At 35.9% G+C, this 16218-nt stretch overlaps 2 protein-coding genes across 2 annotated transcripts; one reads left to right on the top strand and one right to left on the bottom strand.

Annotated features, from left to right (window-relative positions):
• Positions 1-8337: 8337 nt before the first annotated feature.
• Positions 8338-10805, top strand: LOC104246364 (protein VASCULATURE COMPLEXITY AND CONNECTIVITY-like). Its single transcript, XM_009802172.2, has 3 exons — positions 8338-8545; positions 9769-9974; positions 10161-10805. The coding sequence occupies exons 1-3, from the start codon at positions 8447-8449 to the stop codon at positions 10336-10338; spliced, it is 483 nt and encodes a 160-aa protein (XP_009800474.1). The 5' UTR covers positions 8338-8446; the 3' UTR covers positions 10339-10805.
• Positions 10806-12514: 1709 nt separating this feature from the next.
• On the bottom strand, positions 12515-13262 carry LOC104246363 (STOREKEEPER protein-like). Its single transcript, XM_070146175.1, has 2 exons — positions 12680-13262; positions 12515-12549 (listed from the first exon to the last, which is right to left on the bottom strand). Exons 1-2 carry the CDS (start codon positions 13260-13262, stop codon positions 12515-12517), a joined length of 618 nt encoding a protein of 205 aa, XP_070002276.1.
• Positions 13263-16218: the final 2956 nt, after the last annotated feature.

The raw sequence follows: 16218 nt of genomic DNA, 5'->3' as shown, positions 1-16218 counted from the left end.
GGGAATACTTGTACACACTTTTAATCTAAAACTTAAGCAAAAAGGAGCATAAAATAGGCTAGAATCCCTAATTATCAGCACCCTGAAACTGATCAAACAAATCATCAATCCTCGGCAATGGATACTTGTTCTTGATGGTAACTTTGTTCAACTGCCGATAATCTATGCACATTCTCATCGATCCATCCTTCTTCTTAATAAACAACACCGGCACACCCCAGGGCAAGACACTAGGTCTGATAAAGCCCTTATCAAGCAAGTCTTGCAACTGTTCTTTCAATTCTTTCAACTCTGGCGGGGACATACGATATGGCAGAATTCGTATGGCGGAATAGAAATGGGCTAAGTGCCCGGAGCCAAATCAATGAAAAAGTGAATATCCCTGTCGGGTGGCATCCCTAGCAGGTTTGTAGGAAATACCTCGGGAAACTCCCGAACAGCTGGCATAGAATCCATAGAAGGAACCTCAGCAATAGAATCACGAACATAAGCCAAATAAGCCAAACACCCCTTCTCGACCATACGCTGAGCCTTCATGTAAGAGATAACCCTACTGGTAGAATGACCGGGAGTCCATATCCACTCCAATCGAGGCAACCCCGTCAATGCTAAGTTCACGGTCTTGGTGTGACAATCCAATATGGCATGATAGGGTGACAGCCTATCCATCCCCAAAATAACATCGAAATCCACCATATCGAGAAGTAGGAGATCTACACTAGTCTCAAGACCCCCAATAACAACCACACACGAACGATAGACACGATCTATAATAATAGAATCATCCGCCAGTGTGGACACATATACAGGAGCACTCAAAGAATTACGAGGCACAACTAAATACGAAGCAAAATAAGATGACACATAGGAGTATGTAGACCCTGGATCAAACAGAACTGAAGCATCTCTACTACAAACTAGAACAGTACTTGTGATAACTGCATCGGACGACTCGGCCTCAGGCCTGGCTAGGAAAGCATAACATCGGGGCTGGGGCCCACCACTCTGAACTACATCCCTGGGACGGCCTCCTGCTAGCTGTCCTCCACCTCTAGCGGCCTGACCTCCACCTCTAACACCTCGACCTCCACCTATAGCTACCTGAGCCCTACCACTAGCTGGCTAAGCGGGAGGTGGAACACCCGGTGCCAGAACCATGGCACAAGAACCCTGATGCTGAGAACTGCTCGAGGCTCGAGGGCAAAATCTAGCAATGTACCTTGTATCGCCACAAGTATAACAAGATTTCGGTTGCTGAGACTGCTGACTAGGGGTGTTCATGGTTCGGTTTGGATCGATTTTTCCCTATGAAACCAAACCAAGTAAGTCGGTTTTTCAGATATTAGAACCAAACCAAACCAATTAAGTTGGTTTTTTTCTCGATTCGGTTTATGTCGGGTTTTGTCGGTTTTTCGGTTATTTATCAGTTTTTTCTTAATATAAGACATACACTACCAAACACATATTCCGGCGGCGACATTTTCAACGTAACACTATCAAATCAATTGCCCTTTGAGAAATCTATTATTTAGTAAAATATATTGATGATAATTGAATCAAATAGTGATGAATAATTTAAGGACTCAATTAAAAATATATATTTTTTAACATGAAATGGATTCTTACACTTAACAAAAGAAAACTACCAATCAAACTATAATATAAAAAGCAAAGAATTGTACTAAAAGTACAAACGATTAACATTCACCATAAAAATTTTATAACTTAGTATAAAAATATACATATATATATAAGTGTAATAATAAATTTAAAATAACTACTCCTATAGTCAGTTTGGTTCGATTTTTTTGTTATTTTTTTATTAAAACCAAAATCAAACCAAATTTGATCGATTTTTAAAATTCAAAACAAAAACCAAACCAAACCAAAAAAAGTATTGGTGTTTTGGTCGGTTTGGTTTGGTTTTTGGTTTGGTTCGGTTTTTCGGATTTTTATGAACACCCCTACTGCTGACCCTGAAACTGAACCTGACGGCCTGAGTAACCACCCTGAAAACTCTGGAGCGGAGGTGCACTGATAGGAGCTAGTGGTGCAGTGTAGGGTAGCTAATTAGAGTACTGCATATGAGGGACATGGCCACCTGGAGCACCGTAAGAAGCCTGAAGTGCTTAATGAAACGGCCTGGGAGGATGGCCTCAACCAAAAGAATCCCTACCTTCAGATGAGGCACCACTGAACCTGCCAGAATGACGAGGCCTCTTGTCAGACGCCTGACTACTCCCCTGAGCTAACACCATCTCAACTCGCCTAGCCACATTGGCCGCATCCCGAAAAGAAATCTCTCTCCCAGTCTCCGTAGCCATCTGCAATCCAATAGGCTGAGAGAGTCCCTCAATAAACCTCCCCACCCCTCTCTCTCGGTGGGGAGTATAAGAAGAGCATGATGAGCCAAATCAATAATCCTCGTCTCGTACTAGGTGACAATCATAGAACCCTGCTGAAGATGCTCGAATCGCCTGCGGTACTCTCCTCTCTAAGTGACGGGATGGAACTTCTCGAGAAATAGCTGAGAGAAATGGTCCCAAGTCAAAGCAGGCGACACAACTAGTCTGTCCAAACAATAATCCCTCCACCATTTCTTGGCGGAACCTGACAGACAAAAAGCGGCAAAGTCGGCCCCATTGGTCCCCACTATCCCCACGTTCTGTAAAACCTCATGATAACTGTCCAAATAATCCTGGGTATCCTCTGAAGATGTACCTCCATAAGTAGTAGTGAAAAGCTTAGTGAACCTGTCCAATCTCCACAAGGCGTCAGAAGATATAGCTGATCTCGGTCTGTGCCACAACACCTGGCGGAACTACCTCAACTGACTGAGATGCCGGAGTCTGAAAATGGGGAGCTATCTGCTCTGGAGTACGAGTAGAGGGAATCTGGCTCCTCCCCCAGCCTGAGAGATAGCTGGTGCTATAGGAAGTATGCCAGCCTGAGTAACACTCTCCATAAGGCCCACCAAACGGACCAAAGCGTCCTGAAGTACCGGAGTAGCGATGAACCCCTCCTGAGCCTGAGCTGGCTCTGCTGAAAAGGTCTGGGCCAGAACCTCATCATCAAACTCTACCTGAGGCTCTGCCGCTAGTGTTATTGCTCTGGGCTGAGCCCTGCCCCTACCTTGGCCTCTAGCACGGCCTCAGCCTCGTCCTCTACCCCTCGTAGGAGCTATCGCTGGGGGCTCGGGCTGCTGATCAGCTGATGAAGCGGTACGTATTCTTGCCATATGCAAAAGAACAAAGTAGAAGTTCAATTAGCATTGAGAAATCAAATCGCACGATAGAGAAGAATAGATGTGAAGTCATTTCGAAACTCTGTAGCCTCTAGGGGATAAGCACAAACGTATGTGTACTGATCCCTCAAACTCTACCTAGCTTGTTCGTAAATTGTGAGACCTAGGCAACCTAGTGCTCTAATACCAACTTGTCACGACTCGGATTTCCCACCGTCGGGATCGTGATGGCGCCTACTCCTGAAAGCTAGGTAAGCCAACCGATACGAATCTAACCTATTAATTATTAACTCAAACAATAAAGAAAATAATAGCTACAGCTAAACAGATATAAAGTGCGGAAGTTTTATAACAGATCAAAACTCTAAAAAAAGACTACCCCAATAATCTGGTGTCACAATTTCACGAACATCTAAATATTTCTACAAATAATGGTTTAAAGGAAATATAGATGTTCTCGAAATGAAAAGAGACAGGAAATCTAGGATAGAGGGGAGGGGACTCCAGGGTTTGCAAACGCCGGCAGATTTACCTTGGGTCTCCTGTGGATTGAAAGCAGCAACACAAACTTTACTCACGAGGTCCGGCACCGAAATCTGCACAGAAAGTGCAGAGTGCAGTATCAGTACAACCGACCCCATGTATTGGCAAGTGCCGAGCCTAACCTCGGCGTGGTAGTGACGAGGCTAGGACACAATAAAAATCATAAACCTGTGTAGTTAATCAATATACTAACAGGATAACAGTAATAAAATTTAAGCAAAAATGAACGGGAAGGGGCAACATGCTATGGGGGTTCCAGCATAAACAACCACAGCAGCAAAGGAATTTAAACAACTAAAACACTTTGAACCGATAATAACAATAAACACAACAAACAGAAATTTGCACGGCATCACCCTTCGTGTTTTTACTCTCAATCCTCATCATGTAATCAATAATAGAAACGTGCATGACATCACCCTTTTTATCACTCTTCCTCACCATATGTATAATATAAATATGCACGACATCACCCTTCATGCTTTATCACTCTTCCTCACCATAACAACAATAGAAACAATAACAACCCAGCAAGGGCATCACAATCAAACAACTTTGTTTCATCATTTAATTTCACAATAGAAATCCCAACTTGAGCCAATACTCACCCAATATCCAAACCATGAACAACATAGTAAAACTTGTTAATATGAACAATAACTAGTTTAAGCAGGAATAATACGTATAAAGAAACACAATTGTCACAAGTATAGAACTCACTCGCATGCTATGACCCGACAATAACGTATAGATACTCGTCACCACACCTATACGTCGTACTCAACAACTAACAAGCAGCAAATAGGGAAAACAATACCTAATCCCTCAAGCTAAGGTTAGCCACAATACTTACCTCGATTACACGGTCAAACTCAAGCCTCAAATACCATTTTTCCTTTAGTTTCCACTTCCAATCTGCCCGAATCTATTCATAATCAACTTATTAACATCAATTAAAGCCAAAGAAACCAATTCTAATGAAAAATTATGGATTTTCCAACATTCTTCCCAAAAAGTCTAAAATCGACCCCAGGCCCACTTGGTCGAAACTCGAAGTTCAGATCGAAACCCAATTACCCATTCACCCCTAATCCCGGATAAGCAATTAATTTCGAAATCTGACCCCAAATCGAGGTCTAAATTACCAAATTTGTAAAATTCTCAATTCCCCAAAAATTCCTAATTTCTACCCTTAAAGAACAAGATTTAGGCCTAAAAATCTAATGTGTATTGATGGAAAATGAAAGAGATGAGTTTAAGAACACAAACCTATAATTTAGTGTTGAATCCTCACTTCATAAATCGCCCAAGGTTAAGTTTTAATGGAAAAGATGAAATTTTGAGCAAATCCCGACTTAGGTTCTGTTTTAAAATCACTGGACAGGTCTTCTTCGCGTTTGCGAAGCATTGGCCAGAAGGGCCTTTGCATTCGTGAGATACCGTACGCGTTCGCAAAGGCACACCCCCCGACCTTCGCGTTCGCGAGCCGCTTTCCGCTTTCGCGTATAGTATTTCACCCCTCCCCCAGGTCCCTGCCAAAATAGCCTTCGCGTCCGCGATAGCCAGGTCACGTTTGCGAAGGGTAATGCCCCCAATGCTCCGCATTCGCGACATGTGCCTCGCGTTCGCGTAGAAGGAGTTTCCCCTCAGACGAATTTACTCTTCGCATTCGCGAGAGTTCCTTCGCGAACGCGAAGAAGGATATACCAAATTACAGCAGAAGCCCAAAACACCAAAAATTTCAAATCTAAAACATCTCGTAGCCTATCCAAAACTCACCCGAGCCCTCGGGGCTCCAAACCAAACATGCACACAAGTCTAAAAACATCATACGGACTTGCTGGTGTGATCAAATCACTAAAATAACATCTAAAACTACGGATTTAGCATCAAAATCAATGAAATTCTCAAGAACACTTAAAATTTCTATTTTCACAACCGAAGGTCCTAATCACGTAATAAAAACTTTGTTTCTCACCAAATTTCACATGCATGACTTAAATACCATATTAAACCTGTACCGGGCTCCGGAACTAAAATACGATCCCGATACCAACAAGATCGAGCATTATTAAATTTCCAAAAACTATTATATTTTCAGTTTAACAATTTTCTTCAAAAATTCATTTCTCGGGCTAGGGACCTCGGAATTTGATTCCGGGCCTACGTCCGAGTCCCATATTTTTCTACGGACCCTCCGGGACCGTCAAAATACGAATCTAAGTCCGTTCACTAAAAATATTGACTGAAGTCAACTTAAATCAATTTTAAAGGCAAAACTTAATATTTTTCTCAAATTTCACGTAAAGGCTTTCCGGAACCGCGCCTAGACTGCGCACGCAAATCGAAGAGAACGAATATGAGGTTTTGAAGACCTCGGAACCCCGGATTGGGTTTGAAAATACGAGATGACCTTTTGGGTCATCACAGTGAAAACTTAATTAATTTTAAAATTCTAAATATTAGGACTTTTAAATTAACAATATTTTCTTTATTAAAATTTTCCTTATTTGAACTATGGTATAAATCCTAATATTTAAAACTTTAAAATTTCTTTAAATTTTACCTTATTTAATTATTTCCGTTGATTATGATATAACTATAAAATTAGAAACGAGTATGAGTAGTAATAGTAAGATTGTTCTTGTGACAAAAGCTGCCCAAATGGTATGAGAGGCCATATATCAACATCATTCGTAAATTAAGTGCCATAATATCATTTGAATTAGAGTTTACTACTATTAAAAAGATTAATAAACTGAAAAGACAAGCATCAAACTCCAAACTTGTATGATTTTTTTTTGGAAGGGGGGGTGGGGTTAAAGATAACTAATACGAATAAAAATTTCAAATACAAATTCCATTTGAATAATAATGCTGCATAGTTGAATGATTGGAATAGACTTCCAATTTTAATTCCAAGTGATTCTCTTGGAATAAATAAAATGTTCCTTTAAAATATAACCGAGTAAATAATCTGAGTTAAGGTTATGTCGACTTATGTGGAACAATATATTTTCTGTTATTGAGTTAGAAAAATAGAATGAACATTCATCATCTCTAGAAATTTAAACTATTTTCTTTAAATTTTATTTTATAATCAAACACACGATTTTTAATAATATTTATGTAGTTTTTAAAATCTTTTACTCAACGCTACAAGGGTACCATAAGACTAGTGGATATAAATACAATTCAACATCATAGATCAATAAGTTGTAGATTGTCTAGCCAATTGTGTCATTCAGTTAACACCTATATAAGAAAAATCCATGGGTCGATTAAGACTGTTATCTTTTTGAAATTAATTATTAAAAACTAATAAACCTCAATTTCAAGACCCAATCAAAATATTTTTTATCGAAATTTGTTTCTATATATAAAATATTACCTTTTCTTAGATAATTACTAAGACATTTACTGAGAAAGCAGAAGTCCTTTTAAAACAATTCAAGAATAAATGGATTGTTTTATACTTCATGAACAAGTATAAAAATATTAATTACTTTTGTCTTAATTTTTTTAAAAGGAATCGCGTCTTGTGCTCAAATATTCAAACAGTCCTTTTTTTCACTATCGAGATCTAAAAATAATATTCAAGCAGATTCCTAGAGAATGAAGTGAATCTTGGAATGCCTTGAGAAAGCAAGCAAATAACTAGCATGAGGATTGCTTACTACTACATTTGAAAGAAAGACAAAATCCAGATATATATAATCACGAGAAATTGAGAATGTTGGGTTGGTATCAAAATATATATAATCATGAGAATGTTGTTTGGTACTGGAGAATGTTGGGTTGTTTTTTTAAATGAGAATGTTTGGTTGGTACTGGAGAATGTGCTATAAAAATTTTGTCCGGTATTAGAATGTCCTTTGGTTTTATGAATAGAAAACACTGAAGAGTCGGATAAATATAATTCACTACCTACTTCAAAGTCCAAAAGGCAATGGAAACTCAACCAATGACGGCCCAGAGTTTTGTGCAAGCGGGTTCAATCTTAGAAGTATATAACTTTAGTCGTAAAATAGTAGTTGTCAAGTGGGTTCAAAATATTTATATAAAATTTACACTGCTTTAATCCTAATTTATACATATACACAGTATTATTTTTTTGTGAAGCGGGTTCAGCTGAACCCGCTAGCCACCACTTGGGTTCGCCACTGCACTCAACGATTTAAAGTTAAATTAATTTTAAATATAAGATATATTACTCTTTTTGAAATAAATAAAAAAAAGGATAGAATTCACATAATAGAAGGAATACCTTTTTTTTCCGTGACAGATGCCTGAGCCATACCATTCATTTGCTGGTTTATGCCTTACTTTCCTTTGCCATATTCAAAAAGGAGATAAAAAGTAGGCAAAAAGAAAGCCAAAATAAGTAAGCTTTTGTACTGAAAAAATAAGCCTATCTTTAGTGTCATCCAACTCTTATCTCCTTTTACAGTTGCAAATATTGTATAATATTCGATTATTAATTTTATTCCATTATTCAACCTCATCTCATTTAAGACTATATACTAAATTACAAGATTATATAAATATTTATGCTTTGGCATATATTGCTCGTAGTCACGCCATATAGAGAGGGGGAGAGACAGTGGTAACCTTCAATCATTCTTTCTTCCTTTCGAATATCTTTGAACTCATGAAAATATGGCCAAAATGGTTAAAATCTTGGCTGGTTTGCTGATAGTGGCCTTTGATGTCGTTGCTGGGATTCTTGGATATAAAGCAGAAGCATCTGAAAACCAGGTATATCAATCGATTAATTTAACAAAACCTTAACTTCAAATAAATCTGTTGAAATCCATTATATAAATCTTGTCTATTCATTCTGCTATGTAATCGAGTCTAGTTCATACAACTTCTAATGGTATTCGGTGAAGATTTTAAAGATTTTCGCTTCTTTTTTCAAACCTTGCCACTGGTTCAAAATTCCAAAGGTATGATATAATGGAAAATATCAGTGTAATAAACATTTTCCTAAAGAGCAGGAAAAAGAAAGAGTGTCAGCATTTCAAACTCCTCGAAAAAGGTTTTCTTATGAGTCCGATTGGATGTTTGGCCAAACTTCTAAAATCAACTTATTTTGAAAAGTATTTTTGTTTCAAAAATGCTTTTTACAAAAGTGTTTTTTTGTGAGAAGTAGCTTGTGTGTGGTTAATTAATTTGAAAAACATTTCTGAGCAGCAATTAATGTTCGGTTAAGTTTTTAAAAAGTTCTTCAAAATATATTTTTCTCAAAAATATTTTTTTAAAAAAAGTGCTTTTGGCTGTTTCTACTCAAAAACACTTCTTATTCTTCTAAAAGCTTAATACTTCACCTTTGATAAAAACAAAAAAACACTTCTTAACAAAAATGCTTTTTCGTTTGGAGAATTGGCCAAAAAGTTATAGATCTATGAATTGATTGTATAAAAATATTCACATAATCATGTCATTGATAGTTTAATCTTTTAATAAGTACTAGTAGTAATTGATAATCCTAAAAAAATAGAAGGGGTTTGTTGGAAAATTACACTTTGTCATTTTTTTACTAATAATTATGTGTGTGTAGCAACAACAACGACCTAGTAGAATCCTACAAGAGGAGTCTGTGGAGGGTAGTGTGTACGCAGATCTTACCTATACCCCAATGGGGTAGAGAGGCTGTTTCCGATAGACCCTCGGCTAAAAGAAACGATAAGACAAAAAGAGACAATATATAGCAGTACCATCAACAAAAAATCATAGAAATAATAATAACATCACAAGAACCAGTGAATTTAATTTTATGTGTGTATATATATAAAATCTCTTTGATTTCTTTATATATTTACTTCTTTATATTTTGACACCCCTTGGTAAAAAATGTGGCCCCATCATTATTAAGGTTAATACTCACTTTACTAATAGTGTAAAGAATCTTTGCCTAGCAAGTATGAATGACTTAAATCCATAGTATTTGATTGGTTTCGTTTTGTGAACTGGAGCAGGAAAAGCACCAGACACTGTGGTTGTTCGAGTCATGTAACAAGCCAAGCCATGAGGCATTTGTTTTTGGGTTAGCTGCAGCAACTCTGCTTGGAATAGCTCATGTTCTTGCCAACCTTCTCGGAGGCTGCAGTGTTTGTACTACTGACGATATTCGGAAAGCCACCCCTATCAAGCAATTATCAATTGCTTGTCTCGTTTTTACATGGTATGGTATCAAAAAAAAATAGTTGATGGGATGATATTGGAACGTGTAACTTAAAATCTTGAATTCACCTCTGACATTCTTTTTTCATTTTCTTAATTCCCTAAGGTTTTTCTTCATATCAGAAAGTACCTGTTGGGCAAGTCTATAAATTTTTGAAAGAAATGATTTGTGTCTTTTGATTTTCAGGATCATATTTGCAGTAGGATTGGGAATGCTAGTGATTGGGACAAAGGCGAACCACAAGTCAAGAATTTCGTGTGGTTTAATACATCATAATTACCTATCCATTGGTGGAATTCTGTGTTTTGTTCATGCCCTCTTTTCTGTTGCATATTATGTCGCAGCCAGTCAAAATCTGGCATAACTTATGAAAGTTTTTGAGGTGTTCTAGACCAATGGCATTTGCATATTTATGTTGAACAGCAAAGTGTAACTTGTGTTTTGCATCACACAAGGTTGACTAGTTTTGACTCGAAATAAATTTAGGATAAAGGGTTAGTGTGGAACAGACAAGACAAGGAAGATACAGCACTGAGATCACAGAGCAAAGAGGAAGAGACGTCTACAAATCAGAGAGCAGACCAAATGGAAGCAACATGTTTAAGAGCTCATTTCACTTGAACAACGCTACTGTCTGGAATTTCTCCCCGCATTCTTGTTACCAGAAATTATGATTTTGGCTCTAATTGCACATGTTTTTTAAGAAATGGTGTTAGAAATTTCATTGCACACCCAACTGTTGACCTTCTTGTACAGTTTAATTTGTATCATGGAATTGGCAATAGTAAGATGTTTCATTCTCAAAATAATGCGTGAATTTGCATTAAAACAGAACAAGAGTTGAGTCTTCAAAGTGTTTTGTGCACCCGCTTCCCATTAAAAACAGTTCTCTATCACTTGTGATAATTGGAAATTGATTTTCATATATCATAGATGGACTTAGCTTTCCCACTTGTGAAAGTGAAATGCTCTTTATTTAATGAAGTTTTATTTTTTGTGAATTTTACTTTGGACTTTCAAAATCTATTTAAGAATGTTGTTTAACTTTCAAATTATACCACTCAAGATAACAGGTAAGAGGTTTCTTGTATCTTAAATTAATTTATATACACTAACACTATTAAAAAAAATATTACGCAATTAAGTAACTCAAAAGATAGATATAGGTTAAGTGTAACTCTTATAATGACGAATATACCATAAAATTTATCAATGTATATACCATAATAAAAAGAGTGTTTTATGTCATTCTCAAAAGTCAAGCAATTATTCTTTTGAAAAAGTTTTTATAGGCGCCTCAAGCATTCTCTCATATTCTGTTCTCAGTATTCAATTTTTCTAACAAAATCTTCTACAGATTAAGACTACCACAAATTCATATTAACCTCTCACCAACAAACCAAAAGAAGCAAAATTTAAGGAATTCATTTCAGTCTCTTCTGTAGTAGAAATAAAGGAGTGCAGATATAATAACAATGAAAATAGCAACAACAACGAATCTTGACTAAAAGCTAGCGGGATTAATACAACATTAACAAAAGAAAAAACATAACAGTTAGTCTAGAGTGTTCACAACAGTAGTATTGACATGCAGTCTTGCTTTCTGTTGGTAGTAGGTTTTTATAACTATCTGTTATTTTCTTTCATTGTTGATCACCTTACTGTCTTGTTGTTTTTATTCTGCTTTTATATGATTTTTTGGTATTGTCACTTCTTGTCTATAAGATTAGGAATGAAGATATTCGAGAGAAGGTGGGCGTGACCCCCATGGAGGACAAGATGCGGGAAGTAAGACTCAGATGGTTCGGGCACATTCAGAGGAGGAGCACTGATGCACCGGTGAGGAGGTGTGAGCGACTGGCTGTGGTGGGCACGCGGAGAGGTAGAGGGCGACCTAAGAAGTATTGGGGGGAGGTGATCAGACAGGACATGGCGCGACTTAGGATTACTGAGGACATGACCCTTGACAGAGAATTATGGAGGTCGAGCATTAAGGTTGTAGGTTAGGGGAAAGTTGTGAATATTTCTACAGCACAATAGAGTGAGACTAGCCAGTTAGGAGTTAGACTAAGAATGTCATTGGTCGTCTATTGATGCAGGGCTTTACCTGCTAGTTTTACTATACCAGCCATCTATTTCGTATTTCGTATTCTATATTTCATATCTCTTATATTGCTGTTATTTTATTATGCATTTTTATGGTACTAATATATCGGCTCATGTTGCTTTTTTGAGCCGATGGTCTCCTGGAAACAGCCTCTCTACCCTTCGGGGTAGGGGTAAGGTCTGCGTACATATTACCCTCCCCAGACCCCACTTGTGGAATTATATTGGGTCGTTGTTGTTGTTGTCACTTCTTGTCTATATTTTCATTATTGTGGTGCTTAATATGCTTTCTTGAGCCGAGGGTCTATCGAAAACAACCTCTCTATCCTCACAATATAAGGGCAAGGTTTGCGCAAGCACTATCCTCCTCAGACACCACAGTATGTGATAATACTGGATATGTTGTTATTGCAACAAAAGAAAAAACATAAGCATCAATTATTGTCCCAACCACCAAATTTTAATGTTCCTAGTCAAATACAAAAATAAACATATCAAACATAATCTAAAAGCTCCAAGAAAACTACTTTAGTAATTAGTGCCCGTAACTTTTTGCACAAAAAAAAAAAAACATATATAAGCCCTCAACTTCTACTTACCTCTCGTAACCTCAGCCACCAATTCACAATTCTCCCTAATCAAATCTAACCTCTTTATCTTCAAATCAGTTTCTTTCTCCTGCAGTTTCTTCAACTCTTCCTCCAAATCCCTCATCTTGTCACTATCAACCAAACTCATAGTTTTCTTCATCACATTAAAAGTTGCAGCCAAATGCGGATACTTGGACTGAAAATTCAGTTGATCTTCATCATCTATTTCACCATTAGCCGCCACCTCTTTTACAACAATCTCTTTCTCAACATCCTTTAGTTTGGCAAAGGTATTATTAACTTGATCCCTCACGTTGTTCACATTCTTAACAAGCCTATTAATACTCCCACCACTAATCTTGCCACCATATATTTTCTTTGAATATTCATAGACTAAATAATCATCACCCCATAGTTTCTTAGAAAGCTCAAAAATTAAATAATCATGAGGACTGGTGAAAATAGGGTTCTGTCCTTTCTTCTCCAAATTAGCAAACAACTTCCTTTTCAACCTCCTAACCTTATCATTCATCCTAAACCTATCAACTTTGACTTGCAATTTTTCCGCGATGAAGTAGTAGAAAGAGTACATATCTACATAAGGCTGGCGTTTCGTATACTCGGAGGACTTGAATTCAATCAAACCTTTAAGTAGAGTTATCAGGTCTTCATCACCCCACTTGGGTGGAGGCTTTCTCCACGGAAAATCAAATGACGACTTGAGCTTCTGACGCTGCTCATCATCACTCTTCTTGGGGTCTCTTTAATGGGGCAGTACTGGGATTGATGGTGATGTGGGGTTGGTCTAAGTCAGAATCTGAAGAACTGGAAGAGCTAGAGCAGAGGGCGGGGATTAGGCTTTTGACTGTTAAGGGTACTGAGTTTCTTTTTCATTGTGGCTTGTCGGACTGGCATCTTCTTTCTTGTATTTCTTCGCTTTGAGTTGAATGAAGAGAGAATATATTGCGGGGTTATTATAGGACTACTACTACACTCCTACTTTTGCTTCAAGTTTCAGTAACCGACTTCGCTTTTGTCTCTTTCCTTGGAGAAAATTTCAGACGTTCTTTAATTATGGTAAATAGTTACCCGGATGCTTATATGTAATTAAACAATTAATTTTAAAAACTACTAGATTAAAGTTAAAATTTAAGCGTTCGATGTTAATAAAATTTAAGAGGGTAGTCGGCGAAATTATATGAATTGAGTGGGACTTCGGCTTCTATATAATCATGATTAAATTTTAAAAATATATGTGTATAATATATATCTTACATTTGTTGGCTTATTTGATGTCAAATAAGTAATTACCTTATTTAATATCTCAATTTGTAACATCTATTATAGTCTTATATAAAATATGTGGACATCAAAATTATATGAGAAATGTATATTTTTAACCGTTCCAAAAAATGTAACCGATAAGATATATATATATATATATATATATATATATATAGTGTAAATATGTAGTATATGCATATAATATACTATTTTTATACACTTTTTGGTTAACGCATGCAATTAGTTTCGGCCATTGGTCACTTTTGTATTTTGCCCAAAATTATATTGGTATAACAATTACATACAGAATTTGAGATAAATCTTAAATTAAGATGCATTAACTTAAATTAATATTTTGGGTTAATAAAGTTGAATTAGTTATTTAAGTTAAAATTAGTAATATCTAATCACGTTTGGGATCCACCATTATATTGGGTATTATCACTTTTAACCCGTATCAGAAATTATTTACACTTGGTAGCCGAAGTATATAAAATTTGTATAATTTTTATATATAACATACAGAATGTATATATACAGAAAATATACAAAAAAAAAAATACTATATATTTTTGGCTATTATTTTGATAGCGGTTATAGAGTGTCATTTTCCAATTATATTGGTTCTCTACGAGATGAGCCATGTTCTTGAACTCCAATTGTCCAAGGATTTTTTGGAGGCTTTTTCATCCGAAAAACCTAGCTTACACTCATAAGAAGGGATCACATATTTCCTTTTGAAGACAACTTTATTAGTGGAAGAATAGAGCAAAGGTATTTACATTACATAATCTAGAGATACACAACTGCAAGTACTGCTTTTAACTAGGCAATTTTAATCCCTTTAAAATTCACAAGATATTGTTCATATTTCATTTTGTAGTATAATTTTAAAATTGGACAGGTCTTTGAACTAATTTCACTACATTTTACCTTTCAAAAAATTTACTTACCATTTTTATATAATCTACTAAAGTTACCTAAAATTTTGGCATGGAATATGGATCGAAGTAGGTCAAGAATTTTAAAACTGAAAAATATGAAAAATGAAATATCTTTATGTTAAAAAGGGAAAGGAAAATAGTTCTTCACGTGGTGAATGGTGATACATCAAGAGGGTGATTTGCTAAGCTTATAAGTTGGTCAAAATAATTTATAAATACTTTTTAATTAATTTATTCATTTGGTAAGCACTCAAAATACTTATAAGCCAAAATCAAACCAAAAGCGTTTGATTTGACTAAGAGGGTGTTTGGCTAAGTTTATAAGCTGGACAAACTGACTTTTAAACACTTTTTGACTTATCTACGCGTTTGGTAAATACCCAAAGTGCTTATAAGTCAGGTGCTTATAAGCTAAAATCAGTCATAAGTCATAAGTTGGTCACTCCCAACTTATGACTTTTTAGCTTACAAGCACTTTTGGTTTGACCAAAGCTTTTACTAGTTTATCCTTAATAATATTTTCTAATTCACAAAATATTTTTCCCAAAATAAATTTTCTAACTTTCTTTTCATTTCATATTCATTTTTCATCTTCTTCTTTACAAAGAAACTTTTTAATTTATAATCTTTTGTAAAGTTTTTAAGGATATCTTAGTCATTTTAATAAAAGAACAGGTTATCAGCATTTTTCTACCAAACACATCAACTGTTTATTATTAGTTTTCAACACGTCTATCCAAACACGTAAATACTTATTTGAAAAATCAGTTTCAGCACTTAAAAATGTTTTTCAGCACTTCAAACTTATCAGGTATTTATAATCAACTAATCCAAATGGGCTCTAAGTTTTTACCTATTTTATCTTTAATATTTTTTCTCATTCTTAAAATACCTTTTCCAAAACAAAACCTATCTTACTCTTCACTCCTTATCCATCATTGCTCCTTTTCTCTTCAAAAAGACATTCAAACTTTTGTAAAATTTTTAAGGATATTTTAGTCATTTTAACGCAAGAACAGCTTATGAAGACGTGGTTCTGTAGAGTAAGCTAACTCAAACGGGTTTGAAGTCTCCCATAATTTTGGTGTTAAACTTTTCGTTGAGAATACCATTTTTGGCAGCTTATTTGGAAAGAAAAGAAATTGGATTTTTAGTTGTTTAACATATACTGTTGTATGTTATAGTATCCCACTACCCCTATTTCTAGGGGTGTACAAAGAAACCGACAAATCGTACCAACCCGATAATTCGAGTCAAATCGAGAAAAAAAACCCGATTATGGTTTAGTTTGATTTGGTTTGGTGTTGCAAAAAAAAACGA

The sequence above is a fragment of the Nicotiana sylvestris genome, chromosome 5, assembly GCF_000393655.2.
Source record: "Nicotiana sylvestris chromosome 5, ASM39365v2, whole genome shotgun sequence".
Lineage (NCBI taxonomy): Eukaryota > Viridiplantae > Streptophyta > Magnoliopsida > Solanales > Solanaceae > Nicotiana > Nicotiana sylvestris.
Note: the sequence above shows the minus strand (reverse complement) of the source record. Positions and strands in the feature narration are given on the sequence as shown.